Source organism: Camarhynchus parvulus, chromosome 4 (genome assembly GCF_901933205.1).
Source record: "Camarhynchus parvulus chromosome 4, STF_HiC, whole genome shotgun sequence".
Taxonomy (NCBI): Eukaryota; Metazoa; Chordata; class Aves; order Passeriformes; family Thraupidae; genus Camarhynchus; species Camarhynchus parvulus.
This window is the reverse complement of record NC_044574.1, coordinates 57,174,904-57,193,080: the sequence shown is the minus strand read 5'-3', so window position 1 is coordinate 57,193,080 and position 18,177 is coordinate 57,174,904. Positions and strand designations below refer to the sequence as shown.

Sequence of the window (18,177 nt, the reverse complement as noted above, 5' to 3'; positions counted from 1 at the left end):
TCTAGTGGCCAAGCAGATTACCAAATCACTCTTACTTTTAGTCAAAGTGCCAAGAGCAGATTTAATTACAAAATCCTAGAAGTAAGAAATAAATGAGACCTGCTGGATTAGATTATCTTGTGCTTCCCCTTGGGAAAGCAAAATAGTGCCCTGGAGTATATGCCTTTTCCAATCTTTCTGGCTTGTTTTAAATGTTAATGGCCTAATCAAAGCAAGAGGAGGACTCTGCAAAGAAAGTTAAATTAAAGGGTCCTTTCCACTGCCTCTCAGTATCACTCTGTTTATATGCTGGCTGCAAAATCTGTATCCCTGCTAATTATTTGCATAGCTGAAGACTGCTGTTTTCCAGTCAAGCATAAGAAATGTTTGAACCCATTTTTACTTGCTTACACTGAAACTGCCAGGCAGTTTTGCACAAGATCCCAGTTTGGCATGGGAACCATTCCAGGGCTTGAAAATCACTCCTGGAGTGTGCAGCAAGCTCTCTGTTTGTCAGTGTATCAGCTGTACTAAACATCTTGGCAAAGCTGCAGTGCCTCTTATTGCCCAAAGGAATCGGTTAGGTGATGCACAGCATCTGGAATCTGTAGTTTTTAATTAACTTTATGATTATTTAGCATCATTATAGCATGTACAGGATTGTTGCATTGTGCCTGCCCTTAATCACATTGGCATGGCCATCAGTTCAAAGGCAGTTCAGCAGACAAAAGAGTTTTGCAGTGAACACTGAGCAGTGAGGAAGAGCAGAAAACTGTGCTGTGAGTTTCCTCTTACAAATTTGGGGAAAGGCAATAGGCTTCTGTTTGTGATTTGGTTTTTAATGTTTCTTTTACTCTTGAATTCTCTTCTCTCTGCAGCTGCCATGTGTGTGGGTTTGAGACAGAGATGAATGTCCAGTTTGTCAGTCATATGTCCCTCCACGTGGATAAGGAGCAGTGGATGTTCTCCATTTGCTGCACGGCGTGCGATTTTGTCACTATGGAAGAGGCAGATATGAAGGCTCATGTCAACAACAAGCACACAGGTGATGATCCCTCTCTCCCCGCTGCAGTGATCTCTCTCTTCCTTGCTTTTTAGGTGCAACCTTCACACTTCCCATTAGCACTCTGCTTTCACTGAAATGCTTGCTAATTAAGGCCTGATCTCTCAAAGTTGAAGTGAATTGGACTCCAGCCAGGCAAATAATCTGGTAGTGCAGATCAATTTTCAAGCTTAGTGAAATTAATGAAGGACTACTTAGCCCTTCTTCTTCCTATTCCCCTTATCCCCCAAATCCCCTCTCCTGCTGGAGTCAGTCAAATATTTCATTTGTTTTCCTGGTTTACTATTTCTTCAAAATCCTGCTTTGACTTGAGCGATGATAAGGTGACTTTGAGGGCTAATTGTGCATACCTGGCTCTAAGTCTGAAATAAACATTATGTTGAGCTTTGCCCCCCCAGTGTTGCCTCCCCCAGTCCATCAGTTTGGAATTTGATGCTGATGTTTAGTTGACACTGTGATTCAGCAATACCATAAATGTACTTTATATTAAATAGCAGAACAAGTTGTGCTCGCTCCCTGGTCCTGCTCATTTAATGGCCAAGGATTAGAGCAATAGCAGTTTTCAAACAAGCTCCATATGCTTAGTCCAACTAATGAAGTCTGGCATAATTTAAGGAGAAGAAAATTGGAATCTTCATAATTAATTTCTTTTGTAAGACCAGGCAGAAGCATTTTTGATGCCACAAACTACTCACAGTTGTATTTACAATACAGAACCTGATTGCATCCAGCACAACTTTTCCATCGCTAAATTGCTTTTCTTGTCCTACCAGGAATAAAATTGGGAAAACAGGAGGGATGAAGAAGAGGGGAGAGAAGAATACAATTGGTTGTGTTCACAGATACATAAGTTAAATGGAACCACAGAAATATGAACTACTGGAAAGCTCTTAGGGGATTTTATGCCAGCATACCTCAGCATTACTTCACTTCATAAAGAGGAGTTCAAGGCAAATGAGAAACACCACCCATAGCTATGTGAAAAGCCTCAAAGCTCAAAAGTGAGCTGTGCTCTGCGGTATTTTCCTGTTGTGGCTAAAAGATTGAAACTGCTACTTGTCCTTTGATGATAGGCAAAACCCCTTGTTCTTCCTTCACCCTGCCCAAGTGAGCCCCTCAGCTGGTGATTCAGCCAAATGTTCACACATATGGCAAATACAGAGTAAAAAATAGAATGGGTTTTCTGGGTCACTTGACTCCAGTTCCTTATCCTGTGATGTTGCCAGGTCATAAAGGGACTGTTTGTGAGGATATGGCATATGCCTTCAAAGAAGTAGCATTGTTTTAAATGAACTATTTCGAGAGACAGGCAGCTTCTTGCATTAAAGATTAGGGACCTTTTCAAAATTTCCAGTGTGTGTCATAGTGATAATCAGAGTACACATACATTGTTCTTGTCCAGAACTGCCCTCTGTCTGAAACAGCAGTCCTCCTTTTCGTCCCTCCACCTTTCATCCCTCCTTCCACAGTATTTATTCCTTAAGTACATTTCTGGAGAACAACACTCTGCCCTCTAAATGTACACTGAGCCTTTTCCTACATGGAACACAGTTTTCCTGCTGTACCAATCCCTCACTGCACATGTTCTTGTTGGAACCCCTGCTCTGGACATATGCAATCACAGCTGTACATGCTGAAATGAAATAAGCAGTGGTGGCAGTACAAACCAGCAGCAGCTACTGGGAATAGGTGACACAATAACATTCTGTGATTTCTTTGAAGGCTCCCCAACACTGATTGCTCATATTCATCCCTTGTTCTGCTCCAATTCTGCTTTTGTTTTCCTTGACTGTTTCCAACCTAAGCACTTCTCATTTGTAGCAGAAATTCTTGTTACTGGCCCTTCAGGTCATAACCTTGTTCTCTGTGCTATTAAATTTCATTCCATTTGTATTACTCTTGTCCCCAAGGTCAGTGAATCTTTCTGTATGATATCCAGTCATCCTCCCTATTGGCAGCTCAGGTCATCAGATTTCATTAGTGCATTCCCTCGTTTTTATCTTAAAGGTGCCACTCAGTTTAAAGTTAAGTACACAGGTGCTGGTGTTTGCAGAGGCCTTGATCAGGGGATTGTATGACATGGAGAATTTGAAGTTTTAGTGAAGTCTCCTCTTACACAGCTCTCATTGAACCAGGACATGGGTGGGAGGGAATTATTTGCCCATCCTTGCCTCGTTGGCTCATGGCAGTTCTCATATGAGAACTCTCTCTCTTGTTCAGTTCTAGTGTGTGATAAGACTTGGGATTTGAACTTCATACATTTATTGCACACATAAGGAAGCTCTGATGCTTTCTCTTTCTTTCTTTCTTTCTTTCTTTCTTTCTTTCTTTCTTTCTTTCTTTCTTTCCTTCCTTCCTTCCTTCCTTCCTTCCTTCCTTCCTTCCTTCCTTCCTTCCTTCCTTCCTTCCTTCCTTCCTTCCTTCCTTCCTTCCTTCCTTCCTTCCTTCCTTCCTTCCTTCCTTCCTTCCTTCCTTCCTTCCTTCCTTCCTTCCTTCCTTCCTTCCTTCCTTCCTTCCTTCCTTCCTTCCTTCCTTCCTTCCTTCCTTCCTTCCTTCCTTCCTTCCTTCCTTCCTTCCTTCCTTCCTTCCTTCCTTCCTTCCTTCCTTCCTTCCTCCCTCCCTCCCTCCCTCCCTCCCTCCCCCTCCTCCCTCCCTCCCTCCCTCCCTCCCTCCCTCCCTCTCCCCCTCTCCCCCTCCCCTCCCTCCCCCCCCCTCCCTCCCCCCCCCCCCCCTCCCTCCCCTCCCCTCCCCTCCCTCCCTCCCTCCCTCCCCTCCCTCCCTCCCTCCTTCCCTCCTTCCTTCCTTCCCTCCTTCCCTCCTTCCTTCCTTCCTTTTTCTTTCTCTCTTTCTTTCTTAAGAAACTCTATCTCTAGGTCCAGTTAAATAACATGCTTTTCAATTACCTTTGAAGGAGATCCTAATAAAAACATATAAATCTTGAGACCATGCTGTTGCCTCTGCAATGATTACTGAGGATGTTCTTCAGTACAATGAGGGAGATTATTCTCGTTTACCCTTCATCCCAAATTTACTCACTGGGCCCACATAAATGAAAAGGTGGGGGAAGTTTAGCTTGGACCAGTAGGTACTTTTGGTTTCTGCCTCTCAAACCTACAGAAATTCTGCTCCCTTTCTGAGTGACAAGCTTTTGAACTCGGAGTAATCAAAGTGTTTTCTTGGGATTCTTTTCAGTCGAGTAATGAGGTAAAATTGTATGATCCCTTCCCTCTACCACCACAGAAACAGTCAGCGGCAGGATAAACTGAGACAAGTACTCTGGTTAAACACTAATAAAAAGGAAAGAGACCCAACAATGTTTTTTTTTATCAGCTCAATTAATTTCAGATTGTTTTGAATTAACTCTGAATATAAGTACTTCCTGAAGTTTAAAACAGAATCATGGAGACTCCATCTAATCTGGTGAACTAGTTGTTGTGTTTTGTTTTTCAGCTGAAGAGAGGAAGACACCCAGTGAGTCTAACAGTCCATCTTCATCTTCGCTGTCAGCACTGAGCGACTCTGCCAACAGCAAAGAAGATGCAGATATAGCCCCAAAATCCAAGGGGTCAAACAACCTACTAGTCATTTCTGTAGTGCCTGGTAGTCAGACCTCAGTGAACACTGAAGAGAAGTCAGAGAAAGGTAAAAAATTGTTTAAAATTTGTTTAATGTTTGTTTATAATTTGCTTAAAATATTTGATACAAACTCTCACTCTCTATGCAGTCAATCTGGCCACAGTGTAAGGATTAAGTTCTGCTGTTCTATTTTTCAGGCTTTGAATGTGTTTTCTGTAACTTTGTCTGTAAAACAAAAAATATGTTTGAGCGTCACCTGCAAATCCACCTGATCACACGGATGTTCGAGTGTGACGTGTGCCACAAGTTCATGAAGACACCTGAGCAATTACTGGAGCACAAGAAATGCCACACTGTCCCCACCGGTGGGCTCAAGTAAGGAAAGCAAGTACACAAACTTTTACTGTGTTAAGCACCTTAATACTGTGGGGATAGGACAAAAGGAAGTCAGTCAGAAAGGGTTGGTTAACTAATAATCCAGATTTGGCGTTTCCTTGTGTTTAGATGACCCAAGGCCTGTCCTTCAGGCTTGCATCATTACAGCAGATTGGTAACCTAGCAGCGGAGGAGCTCTAACAAACTGTGGTCCTCTCCCCATTCAAGTCAAAGGGGTGACAGTATGAGATGGGTCCTGCAGAGAATAAGGCAGTACTGCAAAGAGCTCTTGGCAAAATAAGGGTTTTTTCCAAGGCATCCGAGCAAAAAGAAGCTCCCAGCACAGGCTCTATTCTGCACCTGGCTCAGAGAAACTAAATCCTGTACAGCCCCTAGGTATGAAGTTACAACCTTAAAGGTTATAGCCTTTGTATACTCAAATCCAAAGTAATTTCTCTCCAAGAATGAATAACTTGGATGCTTCCTGCTTTGTTTGCATGCCCCACAACAATCACTATTGTATAAATTAACATGTAACGAGTAATACAGTCTTTTAAGATAAAAGCCCTTTGGTTTTGGCTGTGGTGGTATCTTTAGGGTCTTTTGGTGCAGAGCAGTGTTTCTAGAGAATGAGTGTGCCCTTATGTCAAAGTCTGAGCCCTGAGGGAAAGAGGGGCTGCTGGGGCCATACGCTTGTCTCTGGGCAGGCAGCGTGATGTTAGGAAAGAGGCACATCCCTGGCCTCTGTCTGGTCCAGCTGCTGCAGGAAAAAAGGCTGGAAGCACTGGGAGCCCAGCTAGGGTTCAGCATGGGGCTCCCAGCTCCTGCTGCTCAGGCTGATGGTGGTGCGCTGTGGCTGGGACACGAGGAGCGCACCGCGCCCAACGTTACCGCGTGCAGCTTTGGAAAACTGGTCCTGTTTGCCAGGCAGCCTCTGGTCTGCAGCTCAGTAGCTCCACAGTCTGGGATCTGTGGTCACTTGAGATGAGATGACTGAATGTGGAAAGAAGACCAGATTGAGAAACAAGCACTTGTGTCAGAACGACGGGATGTCTGCCTTGGAATACAGACCAGTTGTCTAATGCACATTTGGTTTAAGCTGCGTAAAATCTGTTCTATTTACCAAGGAAAAACCATGACCATAATATGACTCAAGTCTTCCCAACAGAGTGGGTTTCTCGGTCTATATTCCTGCCCAGTTCAAGTAGTAATTAGGTACCTTGAAAGCTGCATCTAAGAAAAAGCTCTGATTTATTTTTTTTTAAGGCATCCAGAAGAGCCTGAAGAGATCTAAGTAAATTGTATTTTTCTGTCTCCTGTTTGCTGTGGGGGAAGAGAAAAAAAACATGATTCTTCCAGCTCCAGGTCAAAATCTGAGATTCTGATCCAGAGAGCACCCAGCCCAGGAGAGGTATGTGTGCATTGACAGCCAAGTCCTCTGGTGAAAGAGATAATCACATTAGAAGCTTCAGTGACAGGTCCCTCTCTGGATCAGAGTACTTGATGTGCATCAGGAAATGTGTCCAGGTGTTTTTGTATCTCTTTGTCCTCCTGTTATTACTCACTTTCCTCAAAAATCTCTTGATTAACTTGTAGATCATTATCATACCTCTATGTGCAACCAGATGTAGCAAGGAAAACACACATAGGGAGAGAGAGAGTCTCAGCTTAGAAATTACCCAAAATGCCAGAACACAATTAGCAGACCTGCTAAAGAGTGAATGCAGATGTGTGGCAGCTAGGGATGCTGGAAGACAGCAGCCAGCTGCCTTAGCTGTAAGTTTTTACCCAGCCTGGCTCTCTGAGCTCACCAGCTCCATGTGGAAGGTGCGTGCTTGGTTCAGTACAGCAGAGACCCCTGGCAGGGAGCTGTCCCCATCAACTTCCTCTCAGCTGCACCAAGCAACTGGTTTGGGTTTGTTTTGGGTTTGGTGGGTGGCCAGGCTTGTTCAGCACGCAGCTCAGGCTTCTTTCCAAACTTCCATGATTCCCTCCTCTACCCTTCTTGGCCTCTCCTGGCTCAGGAACTGGGGTGAGGCCTTTTGCCATGTCCACCCCAGGCCGGATGCTTGCTGCTGTGAGTAAGAAGAAGCCACATCCTGTTCCTACACAGGAGCAATTCCTGCCACGGCAGAGGCGGCTGTAGGCAAACACTGCCAAGCACACGCCCCTTTCAGCATGGCTAGCTCATCTCCCAGAAATGGGAGTCCCTACAAATCATCCCAACAGCCTGGCTTTCAGCTGCTCCTAGCAGGATACCCAGCAAGCTTATTGTTCATGGTCATATAAAAGGGAATTCCTAAGCTTTTGCTGTACGTGTGGTATTACAAGTTTATTCCATCTTTAAACAGCTGTTTTCATACTCATCTGTAAACACTCACTTTAAACCACTTCTTAACGGAAAAAAAATGGCCCAAGTGACTTCGTGCAAACACTAGGAATGGTTACACAAAGTACCCGTGCATCAGTCACCCACCCTGCACTCCCCGGCCTGCTTTGGGGGAAGACCCCATCAAGGTAAGCCAGAAGGTTAAAGGGATGCTCCTTCAGAGTGAATCAATATTTTCCTAGGAATGCCATTAAATGGGCAAACCTCCTTTAAGTAGAGATGTGTCAAGGTGAACCAGATATTGGAAAGAGGCTTCACAGGGAGAACTGAGTGCCTTTTTCTCCTCCTCAGTAGATCAGAAAGGGGCTGAGTGCCAGGGTTGAAGCAAGAAGGAAGGCAGGTCTGCCAGCTGAGTGACTCCTCTTTTCTTTCTCCCCGCCCTTCCTTGCTGTGTTCCAGGTGCCCGTTCTGCATCTACTCCACGAACCGCCCCGCAGCCATGGAGTGCCACCTGAAGACGCACTACAAGATGGAGTACAAGTGTCGGATCTGCCAGACAGTGAAAGCCAACCAGGTGGAGCTGGAGATGCACATCCGAGAGCACCGCCTTGGCAACCATTACAAGTGTGACCAGTGTGGCTACCTGTCCAAGACGGCCAACAAGCTGATCGAGCACGTGCGTGTCCACACCGGCGAGCGCCCTTTTCACTGTGACCAGTGCAGCTACAGCTGCAAACGCAAAGACAATCTCAACTTGCACAAGAAACTGAAGCACGCTCCACGCCAGACCTTCAGCTGTGACGAGTGCCTGTTCAAGACTACCCACCCTTTTGTCTTCAGCCGCCATGTGAAGAAGCACCAGAATGGGGACTGCTCTGAAGAGGAGAAGAAGGGCCAGTATTCAACCTCCAAGGAAGCCAGTCCGCTCCTACCAGCGATCAGCTCCAGGAACCTTCTGTCACCCCTCTCAGTCATGTCTGCCTCCCAGGCTCTGCAAACAGTAGCTATGTCTGCTGCGCACGGCAGCGGGGCAGAGCCAAACCTGGCAGTGAAAGCCTTGGCCATCAACGGCACTTCCCTATGCTTCGATAAATACTGGAACTCAGAGTTTGCCCACCTTATTCCTTTAACAATGTTTTTCCCCAAAAACCACTACGATCTCACATTCCATCCACCCAGACCTCAGACTGCGCCAGGAGGTGCCTCTTCACCTAAACACTCCTTCCTTGCCTACCTTGGACTAACAGAAAGGGCAGAAACTGTCTGAGGGCAGTTGCATTCTGTACCAAAAATCCCCCGAGGAACCCAGCAGGTTATACATTGCTGCAAAGGTAACGAACACTTGTACTATATCATTAGTAAGGTTTAGCAAATGGCTCTGTGTGTATACTTATTGCATTGACATGAAAGCTGCTTTATTAAATCTCCAAGAGGTGACCTACTGCATACTTCTACCTTCAGAGGCATGTTCCCAGTACTCTTTATCTAAGAAACTATTTTGTCTTGTTAAGCTGAAAAAAAAAAAAAAAGAGTGTCCTTACTGGCAATCAGCACTTGTAAGATGACATATTGATGCATTTTATTTTTGGGCTTTGTGTGCGTGCGGGTGCGTGGAAGAGAGGCTGCCTGTAGTGTGCCATGACATTGCTTTTGCACATCCCTTGGATTGGCTTCTTTAATCATCCTTCTTTTCCCCTTTCCACACACTCGCTCCCTGCCTTCCCCCGGCCTCCCCCTGAACTGTGGAGCTGTTCGGGAGCAATGTTTGGGGTGGGGCAGAGTGAGAACTGGTGTATTATTTCAGTGCTCTTTGCAGGTTCCTTTACTTGTTTGATGCCTTGTATTCAGTTGTCAAGGTTTGAGGATTTGGAGTAGAACTGGTGAAGAAAAAAAAGTTGCTTTCAGCACTGCAGAATGAGAGCATGACAATGAAAAGAGTGTGTATGTCCACACACATGCAGTGTGTGCAGCCTACACACCCACACAGCAGGCCCAACTCTCAGCTCTTACACAGCTGTGTCAAACACCTGCCTCTGGGCCACAGCATACATCTTTTGTTTTAAAAGGGCATATAAATATTATATATATACTGTATTATGCAGTGGTTACCTTTTACTTTGCAGGAACAACTTGTATAACTAGAATTCTATGGTGGAAAAAAAATCCAACAAGGGGATTTAAAAAAGGGTATGGATAAATTCTGGGTATAAATACTCAGACTAAAAAAAAGGCAGTTTTGCACAGTGCTTTAGTCTTGCACTAGTTTGTTTCTCACTTGCAAAAAAATAAAAAGAAAAAACTAATTGTGGGCTGAAGTTAATAAGACTGTTTATTTGAAAAGGTACCAGTAACTTCTTTGAAATATAAAGCTATAAAAAGATGCTTTTGGAACCATAAAGTTCTCTTTTATACCCTCAGTATTTCAATTGTACTTGCAAATTTGACAGTCCTCTCACTCCCCTCCATGTCATCAGTAATACTTTATTCCTTTCTGTTGATGGCAGATAGAGTGTGTCCTGCTAGGAAGCTAACTTTGTACTTATTTAATGCTCCTACTTGTGGTCATTAAAATGACATGTTATATGTAGCACTTTATTGCAGGAAGAAGCAAATGCAGATTGGTTGTATAACCTTTGTTAATCTCAAAATGCCAAGAGTGATCTTAATGCAAGAGAAGCTAACTGATCGTTAATTGATTTCTGTTCCTTAGACAAGTTAAGATGTGGGAAGAAAGACTGGGATTAAAAGCACTCTGTTTTACAATTGGAAGTCTAAAATGTGAAGCCTTTCAAAATGATCATGTGATGTACAGGAATGCCTTCATACTGAATTACTGTTTTCCGTGGTGTCTCTTGGATTTGGATCTGGCTGTCTTTTACCAGCAATTAGAAGTGTCTGACCTAGCTTTTGCCACAGTCCCCTCCCTGTCCCTTGGCCAAGCCACTGTAGGAGGTGCCCTGAGTCACATCTTTCATGCTATCTGCCCACCCTCGTGCTGTCCTGAAGGAACTTCCTCTACAGGTTGTTGTGGGATGGGGGGATCCAACCACCCCAGCAGGAAAGCAATAACCTGGTTCAGGAAGGCATTTCTTGTCCACAAGGGCCCTTAGCCATATGGACAAGTTGAAATGTAACTCAATCTTCATTAGTTCTTAAATGAAGCTTGTGTAGAAAGACTTTCTGGATGCAAAACTTGCATCACTTTAACCTATTTGCAAGATTCCTAGATTTGTTTTGTACTGAGATGGCCAAACATTCTCCACTGTCATGACCAAATTCTTCCTGTATATGGAGGACATCCCATCCTAATCCGCGCGCTCCTGTTACCATACTGGAAGCTAGTTACAAGGGGGAAATATCCAAAACCGTAGCAGGTTATCCTTTGGCATTATTAATTACAGGACAGAGAAGTCTCACCATTTGTTTACATTCCAGCAGACAGTTTTGGTTCTGATGAGCACTTGGCAGGTCTGTCTATGCAGTGCAGAGAACTCAGCTGCTCCAAACTGCGTGGAAACCTCTGTAAACAACTTACCTAACTCAGGGCCCTGCTCACCATGCTTTACTCCATCAGAGCTCCTGCTCACACCTGCCTGGGAGCACAGACTAAATAGAAAATTCTGTGTTGGGAAGTACTTAGAGCATAACATAGTTACTATCTTGACGGCATGAAATCTGCAATCTGTATCCAGCAGCTCTACCAGTTCTGTAAAACACGCACATCTCTGACCACACCACAGAAAACCAAACACTCCCAAATCAAAAAGCTTGTTTTTCACACCAACTCCTGGTAAGGTACAGCTGTCCAGGAGGAAGAAGAAAGAGAATTTTATAATTGTAGACCACTGTATCTAATCCAAATGGCAGATAAATGGGGCTGGAGCTTCCAAGAATGAGCTGCCCGCATGCGACTGCCACGTGTTTTGACCATGTTCCACTGCACCAGTATCTGACCTGGCAATGTTTAGTGTACCTGGGAAATTTGTTTAGCACTTTGGAAAGGATAAATTCATCCTTTCTGGCAAGTTATAGAAGTTTTCTCTGTAAGGAAAAGTGTGTTAGGAGGTTTTTATTTTTTTAAGAAAATAAAATACCCTATTTATCAGAGCTCTTGCATATTAAAATAATTTGTTTGCAGTTCAAGACTAAAGACAGGAATGTTCTCCAGAGGTTCCCCCTACTGATTAATGACCAACAGTTCTGATAAATTCCCCCCACCATAAAGGTAATTTCATACTGGTTTTCACTATGCATTCTTTAATGAAAGCTGGCATGTTTTTCCATTCAGTAATTCAGTTAAAGTTCTCAGCACTTTTTTCTTTCTTCTTTTTTTTTTTTTTACTTGTTGTATTATGTTCAAATATCATTCTGTCAAGGTTTGTGTACATTAATAAAAAATTGTATTGTATAAAGCTTTTTGCATTATAAGGCTGTACAGGGTCATTTTGACAGTAACTGGTATATTTCTTTGCATCTTATGTTGCATTGCCAATTTCTAGTGTATCCAGTTTGGAAGTACAATATACTCTAATTAAAAAGGTTGGCTATATTCTGGTTTCTTTTGGTTTTCCTTCCTCTCTTTTTTTTCCCCCTTAAATATATTTAGAGTTGATTTGGAGGGAGGGGTAAAGGATTCTCCTACAAGACAAGAAGATAATGTCTTCACTTTTTTCCTTCCTATCAATGATATTAACCTTCAATTTTGAAATTGTAAAGGAAAGCTCTGTCTCTCACTCCTGATGAGAAAATACAGCAAATAGTCCGAGGATAACTCCAGAACTTCACTCTGTGGGCTCTGTGCTTGTAGCAACTTCCAGGTCAGTTCTGCAAGGGGGATAATTCCTCTTCTGCACACTCTGCTCAGTCAAGCATTTCAAACAAATCACATCCTTAAGCAGTAGTTTGGTGGACTTGTTTTTGCTTGAAAGTAGACCAAGTGAAGTCAAGGAAATTTCCTTGAAGATGAGCTAAGCAGTGAATGAAAGAACACGATGTACTAAAACATTGTCACAAAAATAATTTCTTTTTAATTGTAAAAATATTGTGTACTCATTTCATCAGCATTTTAGAAAACCCTGGGTTTTTAACCAGAGATTATTGGAACAATTAAAATGCACAGAGCACACTAATGAGGAAAAACCCTAAGAGCAGACAAATTTCCAAGAAGCAAAGGTACAATTGACTCCACTGAACAAGAAAAGATACTCAACATCCTAAAAGGAAGTTAGACTACTTAAACACTAACTGAGGAAAAAATAATCTGGGTGTTCATTAGATAAGAATTATCCTCAGATATATTACTGTTAACATTAAATACATCTGGACTGCCTTTTTCCTGCAGTTAGGGCAGTGCTAATGTCTACTCAACTAAAAAAACTCCTTACAGTTATTTCTACTCTCCTGAGGTGTGAATACTAATTTTCAGGGCCTTTATCAGTACCTTGTACATGTTGCTGGTGTTGCAATTCACTGCTCCTCTTCTGCTTCTGACTCCTTGGCTGAAAGAAAAGCTTTGACACAGCATTGGTAAGTCATGGTGTCTCTCAAGAAGATGTGGTGTCTCCCTCTCTTCCTGCCCACACTGTAGCTGTAATAGACAATAAACAGTGAGACTCTCTGTGGAGTTTTTTAGACATAAATAGTTATCCTAGCAATTAAAAGGCAATCATGCAAATCATGCCCAGAGCAGCTGTGGATGCCCCATCCCTGTAAATGTTCCAGGCCAGCCTGGAGGGGACTCTGAGCAATCTGGTCCAGCAGAAGGTGTCCCTGTCCATGGCAGGAGGGTTGGAACTGGATGGCTTTAAGGTCCCTTCCAGTGCAAACCATTCTGTGGTTCTATGAAGAAGTGGCTTAATTGTTTAAATAAGTTCTAAATCACTAAAACCAGACTGAAGAATTACTTAAGCTGGGAGGGGCCTGAATTATCTCACTGAATTATCCTGGCTGCCAGTCTCAACCAAAATAAACTGCAATCAGCCCCTGTAGCTTTAGTCTGACAGAAAACCCCTGTGTTCACCCAAACACAGGTGTCAGTGTGACATGCTGAGATGGGATAAGGAGCACCTGCCCTTTGCAGCAGGGGGCTAGAACAGCCTTGTAGACCTGCATGATTTTAATCAATTACCTCAAATTCCCCTAGCCTGTATTTTCTGATAATATTCCAATATCCATGTCTGATTACAGAAAACAGCTCCAGTTATGTACTGACTCTTTCAGGAAAACAAGTGCCCTCTTTTCATTCTGAATCTATGTACATTTTTAATCTATGTTTAAAAAAATAAGCTTAAAATTGCCATCTTTTCATAGTTATTTCTTACAATCCTACACATGCCATAGTCATCATGAGCCTAAGCAGAACAAGGCTTTAAGACAGAATTTGTGGGAAGGGAAAAAAAAAAAGCCAAACCAAACTAAAACAACAAACCTACAATTTTCTGTAACTCTTCACTGTCGAGAGGGCTTCTCTACAGTGCAGGGGATGGCATCATTTATGCAGAGCCACGTTTTAAGATCCTTGTTGTGTTAAAAATACATCAGTTATGCTCCTACCAGACAGACATCTGCATTATATCATCCACCATCTTATCTGCTGCTAATTGGCCTCTTTGTTGACAAGTCTTAGCAGCAAGGTTAAGTGCTGGCTGTAAAAGCAATGTAGCCTCTTGCCCGAGGGGTCAGAGCTCAGGCAGACCATGCTGAAGCCTGCATGGCCTCTTTCCCTGCTATATATTTTCTGGGAGCTAATAAAACACCAGGGCAATCACTCCTGCCTGGAGTCTGCCAGCCACCATGGGCTCTGTGGAGCTGCAGCAAATGGAACATCATCTCCCCAGTGCAGAGCACTCAAGGAGTCTGCAAAGGGAAAAGGCATCTTCTCTTGCACCAAAGGTTTAAAAACACCCTGGGATGCAATTAAAAAATCCCTGAACTAACAGCTAACCTTGAACATGGGACAGCCAATGCCTCAGTGCCCAGCACAGCCCTTGGAAAAGAGATGGGGGCACACCTTGACTGAACCCCAGGTTCCATTTGAACCAAATACTGGGATTTTTCCTGGCTGCTGGGCTCCTTGCAGGGCTCTTGGGAACATATCCTAGAAAGCCATCCAGGTGGATACATCAGGAATGCAGCTGTTGGGCTTCCACACCTGCTTTTTACCAACCTGGCAGGGGCTTGATTTACATATATGGCAGGGAAAGGGAAAGGGAAAGGGAAAGAAGGGAAAGGGAAAGAAAGGAAACTTAGGGCTGGAACTGAGCAGTAAGAAGGGTAGGGGAACACACTGACTGGAAATATTTCATTAAGTCAAAAAAAACGAAAAAGAAAGCATCACCCCAAAAAATCCCAACAACTGTAGAGGAGAAGAGCAGAGCATCAAGTGATAGCATGGCACTATTTTTGCAGCCTGTGGCAGCCCATTTCCCTATTTAAAATGGGGAAGGGCTTTCCCTGCTTGGTTTTGTGTTGTTTTGGTTTTCTTTGTAATTGTTTCATTTCCTGCCACCTTAATCATGATTAAAATGAACGTATGGCACAACTCTAAAAAAAGTTAAACCTACCCCATTTTTTTCCAGTTTAGGCTATAGTTAATTTTAAAAAAACCTTCAAGTTTCTGTAGTAGAAGTTCCTCTTCTGTTTGCATTTAGCTCTGCTCTACTTTACTTTTCAGACCTCTACTTTCTATCACATACCTTTCTTTTTCCAGCACTTCTCAGACAGCATTTCACTGGAAGGGTAAACTTTGGATTGTTACTCTTCTGGGAATGTGCCTGTTTAAATAAAGAAGAGAAAAATGTTCTCTTGCTGAGCCCCTAGACCTTCATGCCAATGCTTGCAGCACAGCCTAAAGTGACCAAACCCAAAAATAGGCCTTGCTTCCTGGCTGGTCAACAAAGCATCAAATACTTTCTTGATTCTTTCCCTGCTATTTAAGCCTGGAATGTTCATTCACACACCAGGCCGAAGAATGTGTTTTTTAAGAGATTTACCAGGAAGCCAGGTGGGAGGGTCAAAGCCCTAATCAAGGTGCTCATACATGGGTGAGCAGGACTTTGGAGCCACAGGTGCTGGACTGCATCCATGAACAGGAGCAGGTTTCTCCCAGTTTGCTCTCACTGCCTCAAGTTGCCACAAATTAGCACATGAGCCTGGTCTAGGCCCTGCCTGGGGCAAGAACCAGCAAAACAAATGAAGACAAACTAAAGTATCCATGTCTGGTATTCCTTGACTGCAGGGATTAACACTTCCCTGGCATCCAGACTTCCAGTACACAGTGTGCAGATGCATTCCAGCAGAGTTAGAAGCAGTGCTTGTTTTAACAATAAAAAAATCACTGGACCTCTCTTTCCTGAAACAGAGAAAAACATTTTAAATGGGACGGGAATGTAAGTGAAGATAAATAGTTGCAGGAAAGCTCCTTCCATCAGCAGGGCTCTGAAGTACTATGAATACATTGGTAGCTGTCACTCATGGCAGTGACACTTTTTAAATCTACCAGAATAGCTCTATTCACAGGTGTTACCAGAGCAATGCCCACTTGCACTTGAATATTTAGTAAGCAAGCATTAAGACTTCATGTTTTTATACTTAGCTCCCTATTTTTAATGGGACTGCATACCCAGAACTTAATGAAAATATCTAAATATAATGTCAGAGTGATTTAAAAATATGCACTGCATCTTTTAAGTTGACATTTCAATTAAAAATAAATAAGATCCATTTATATGGTGATACTGTGATAAGATTGCATCAGTCAAGTTTCATTCCTACTCAAAGTGACAGATTTCTCAAAGTCAGAGCCAGGAAATTCAGTCCTCCAGCAACTTCAACCAGGAAAATATAACTGAGGGTGAATTAAGTACTTCACAACAAGTAGGGTATCATGTTTCAAGAATAAATGTATTTCACAGAATCCTATAATCATAAAGGTGGGGAAAGACCTCCAAGGCCTTCCTTTTGTTATTAATGAATTTATTAAGACACTTTTTATTATTGTTCACAGGGAAGGCCAGATTGAGTTGCAGCTGAGCTTTCACCTTTCTAATTTTCTCTCTACATGACCTAATGACATCCTTGTACTTTTCCTGAGTTGTCTGCCTCTTCTTCTAAAGGTCAGAAATTATTTTTCTTCCCTGAGTTCACCAAAAGTTCCCTATCCAGCCAGGTCGGTCTTCTTCCCCATCTTCACACCGTTACTATCCTGTGGCTAGTCTATTAAAACTAATAACTGCACTCAACTTTTGTATTTGCCATTCAGGCCAAGTCACATCACTGTTGTCATTAGTTTTTTCTGTCATCTAATCAATAGCTTGTCAAGATCCAGGCTCTTATTTGGTGCTAGAGACTTCAAGAATTCTCCACATGTAGAGAGCCAAAAGAAAACGCATGGGGTATGGTTTTACACTTTTCAGAAAACCTGTTTCCCTTTGAACTTTTTCAGTTTCTTGGGCTAATCTAAGAGAGGAACTGAAACAACTCAATAGTAGTAACCATTTATAAATAAAAAGATCACCCAAAACTGTCACTGGCAGCCAAGAGGCCAGGACTCTGAAATGTCTAGTGGGAATGTTTCCTAACCCGCCAGAAGCTTGCATGGTTCAAAGCTTGCTCTTGGCACTGCCAAATGACCAGGGACTTCCTCCTCCCATGTCATCTGCCAGTTCATGACAGGCCGAAAACTCAGAAGAAATCCCTTAGCTCTGCAGCTCTTTCTAGAAACCTCAAAAAGCCAGGCTACTTACCTCTGCCTCCACTGAGATCTGCTGTCTGTGTCTGTTGACATTGAATTCACTGTGCAAACACTGAAAGCCAGAGAACTTCACCCCAGCAGAAGTGCTCAGACCTGCTCTCCTCTTGCTCTGCTCTTGCAGAGGGCAGGCTGCTCGTCGTAACCAGTTGCAGCAGCAGAACAAACTCAAATCAATTATCTTGCTTCCAATGTAAGACTGCCACATCCCTCAGATCATCTCATCACAAGCTTTCTGAAAGGGACTTTCTGAAGACTCTTGTCCTGTAAACAAAAAAGGAAAAAGCACTTACCCAAGAACACAATTAATATTGTCAGTCAAGCCAAGTGAAATCTGACATCTTACACCATCCCAAGGATGCCTTCAGCTTGAATTCTAAGGTATCCTTGTTTACCCTTTCCCTCCTGGCTATAAAGAGGATAGGCAGCAAAGAAAGCCACCCTCAAGGAAAGACACCCTCCCACCTCTCCCAAAGATCTCTGGGAGGTCTCCCAGCAAGGTGAGAGAGCACAGGGAAACCTTCCAGCGGCAGACAGACTGCTGCTAAGTGCAGGGCAAAGGTCTCACCCTCTTTGATCCCAGCAGGCAATCTGGGACCCTGGGCAGAGGCAAAAGGAGACAGCAGCCTGTCCCACACCATCCATCTGCCTGGCCCTGTGGATCTTGGGGGGTTCTTGGCAATTAGCACAGGTTCTCTTGCTAATGGACAATCAAGCATGTGCCAAACCCCATCCAGTTTCAGCTCATTACAGGGAGGACCTGAGACTGGCAATAAAACTCTCCAGGAATGGAGAGGCAGGAGTTCCAGACTCTAATTAAAAATCTCTTGGAGGGTCCTGAAACCAACCCTTTCTCACCAGGCAGCTCACTATGGCTGTGCCTGACAGGGCCTGCAGGTTGTTTTGGACATGAGAGGAGTCAGAAAACAGATTAATGCAGCTTAACGAGGAAATGGGTAATGCAGCCTCCATGTCTCATAGGCTGGTCATGAAGACAAGCAATTGGGATTTTTTTCTTAATTTATAAGGCATGGGAGTTAACCTTGAGGTACTTCAGTTCAAAATGTGGTTCTTTTTTCCTGATAATGATGAAACAGAACACTGTAA

General features: G+C 43.3%; 2 protein-coding genes across 3 annotated transcripts in view; one reads left to right on the top strand and one right to left on the bottom strand.

Moving 5' to 3' along the window:
- The window catches only part of ZNF827 (zinc finger protein 827), a 100,784-nt gene extending 88,913 nt beyond the window's left edge, over positions 1 to 11,871 (top strand). Inside the window, exons 11-14 of the mRNA XM_030948364.1 lie at positions 858 to 1,024; positions 4,493 to 4,684; positions 4,816 to 4,993; positions 7,782 to 11,871. Of these exons, the coding sequence (XP_030804224.1) occupies positions 858 to 1,024; positions 4,493 to 4,684; positions 4,816 to 4,993; positions 7,782 to 8,589 (1,345 nt within the window). The 3' untranslated portion in view covers positions 8,590 to 11,871. The remainder of the gene's footprint in view (positions 1 to 857; positions 1,025 to 4,492; positions 4,685 to 4,815; positions 4,994 to 7,781) is intronic.
- MMAA (metabolism of cobalamin associated A) overlaps positions 11,865 to 18,177 on the bottom strand; it is a 41,903-nt gene continuing 35,590 nt past the window's right edge. Inside the window, exons 8-11 of one of the 2 annotated variants that reach the window (XR_004060721.1) lie at positions 17,066 to 17,334; positions 15,017 to 15,094; positions 12,763 to 12,909; positions 11,865 to 12,289 (exon numbers count right to left, since the gene is read on the bottom strand). The gene's annotated coding sequence lies outside the window, so the exon portion shown is untranslated. Of the gene's footprint in view, positions 12,290 to 12,326; positions 12,910 to 15,016; positions 15,095 to 17,065; positions 17,335 to 18,177 lie in introns of those variants that run through there. The other variant, XR_004060720.1, reaches the window with a different exon arrangement.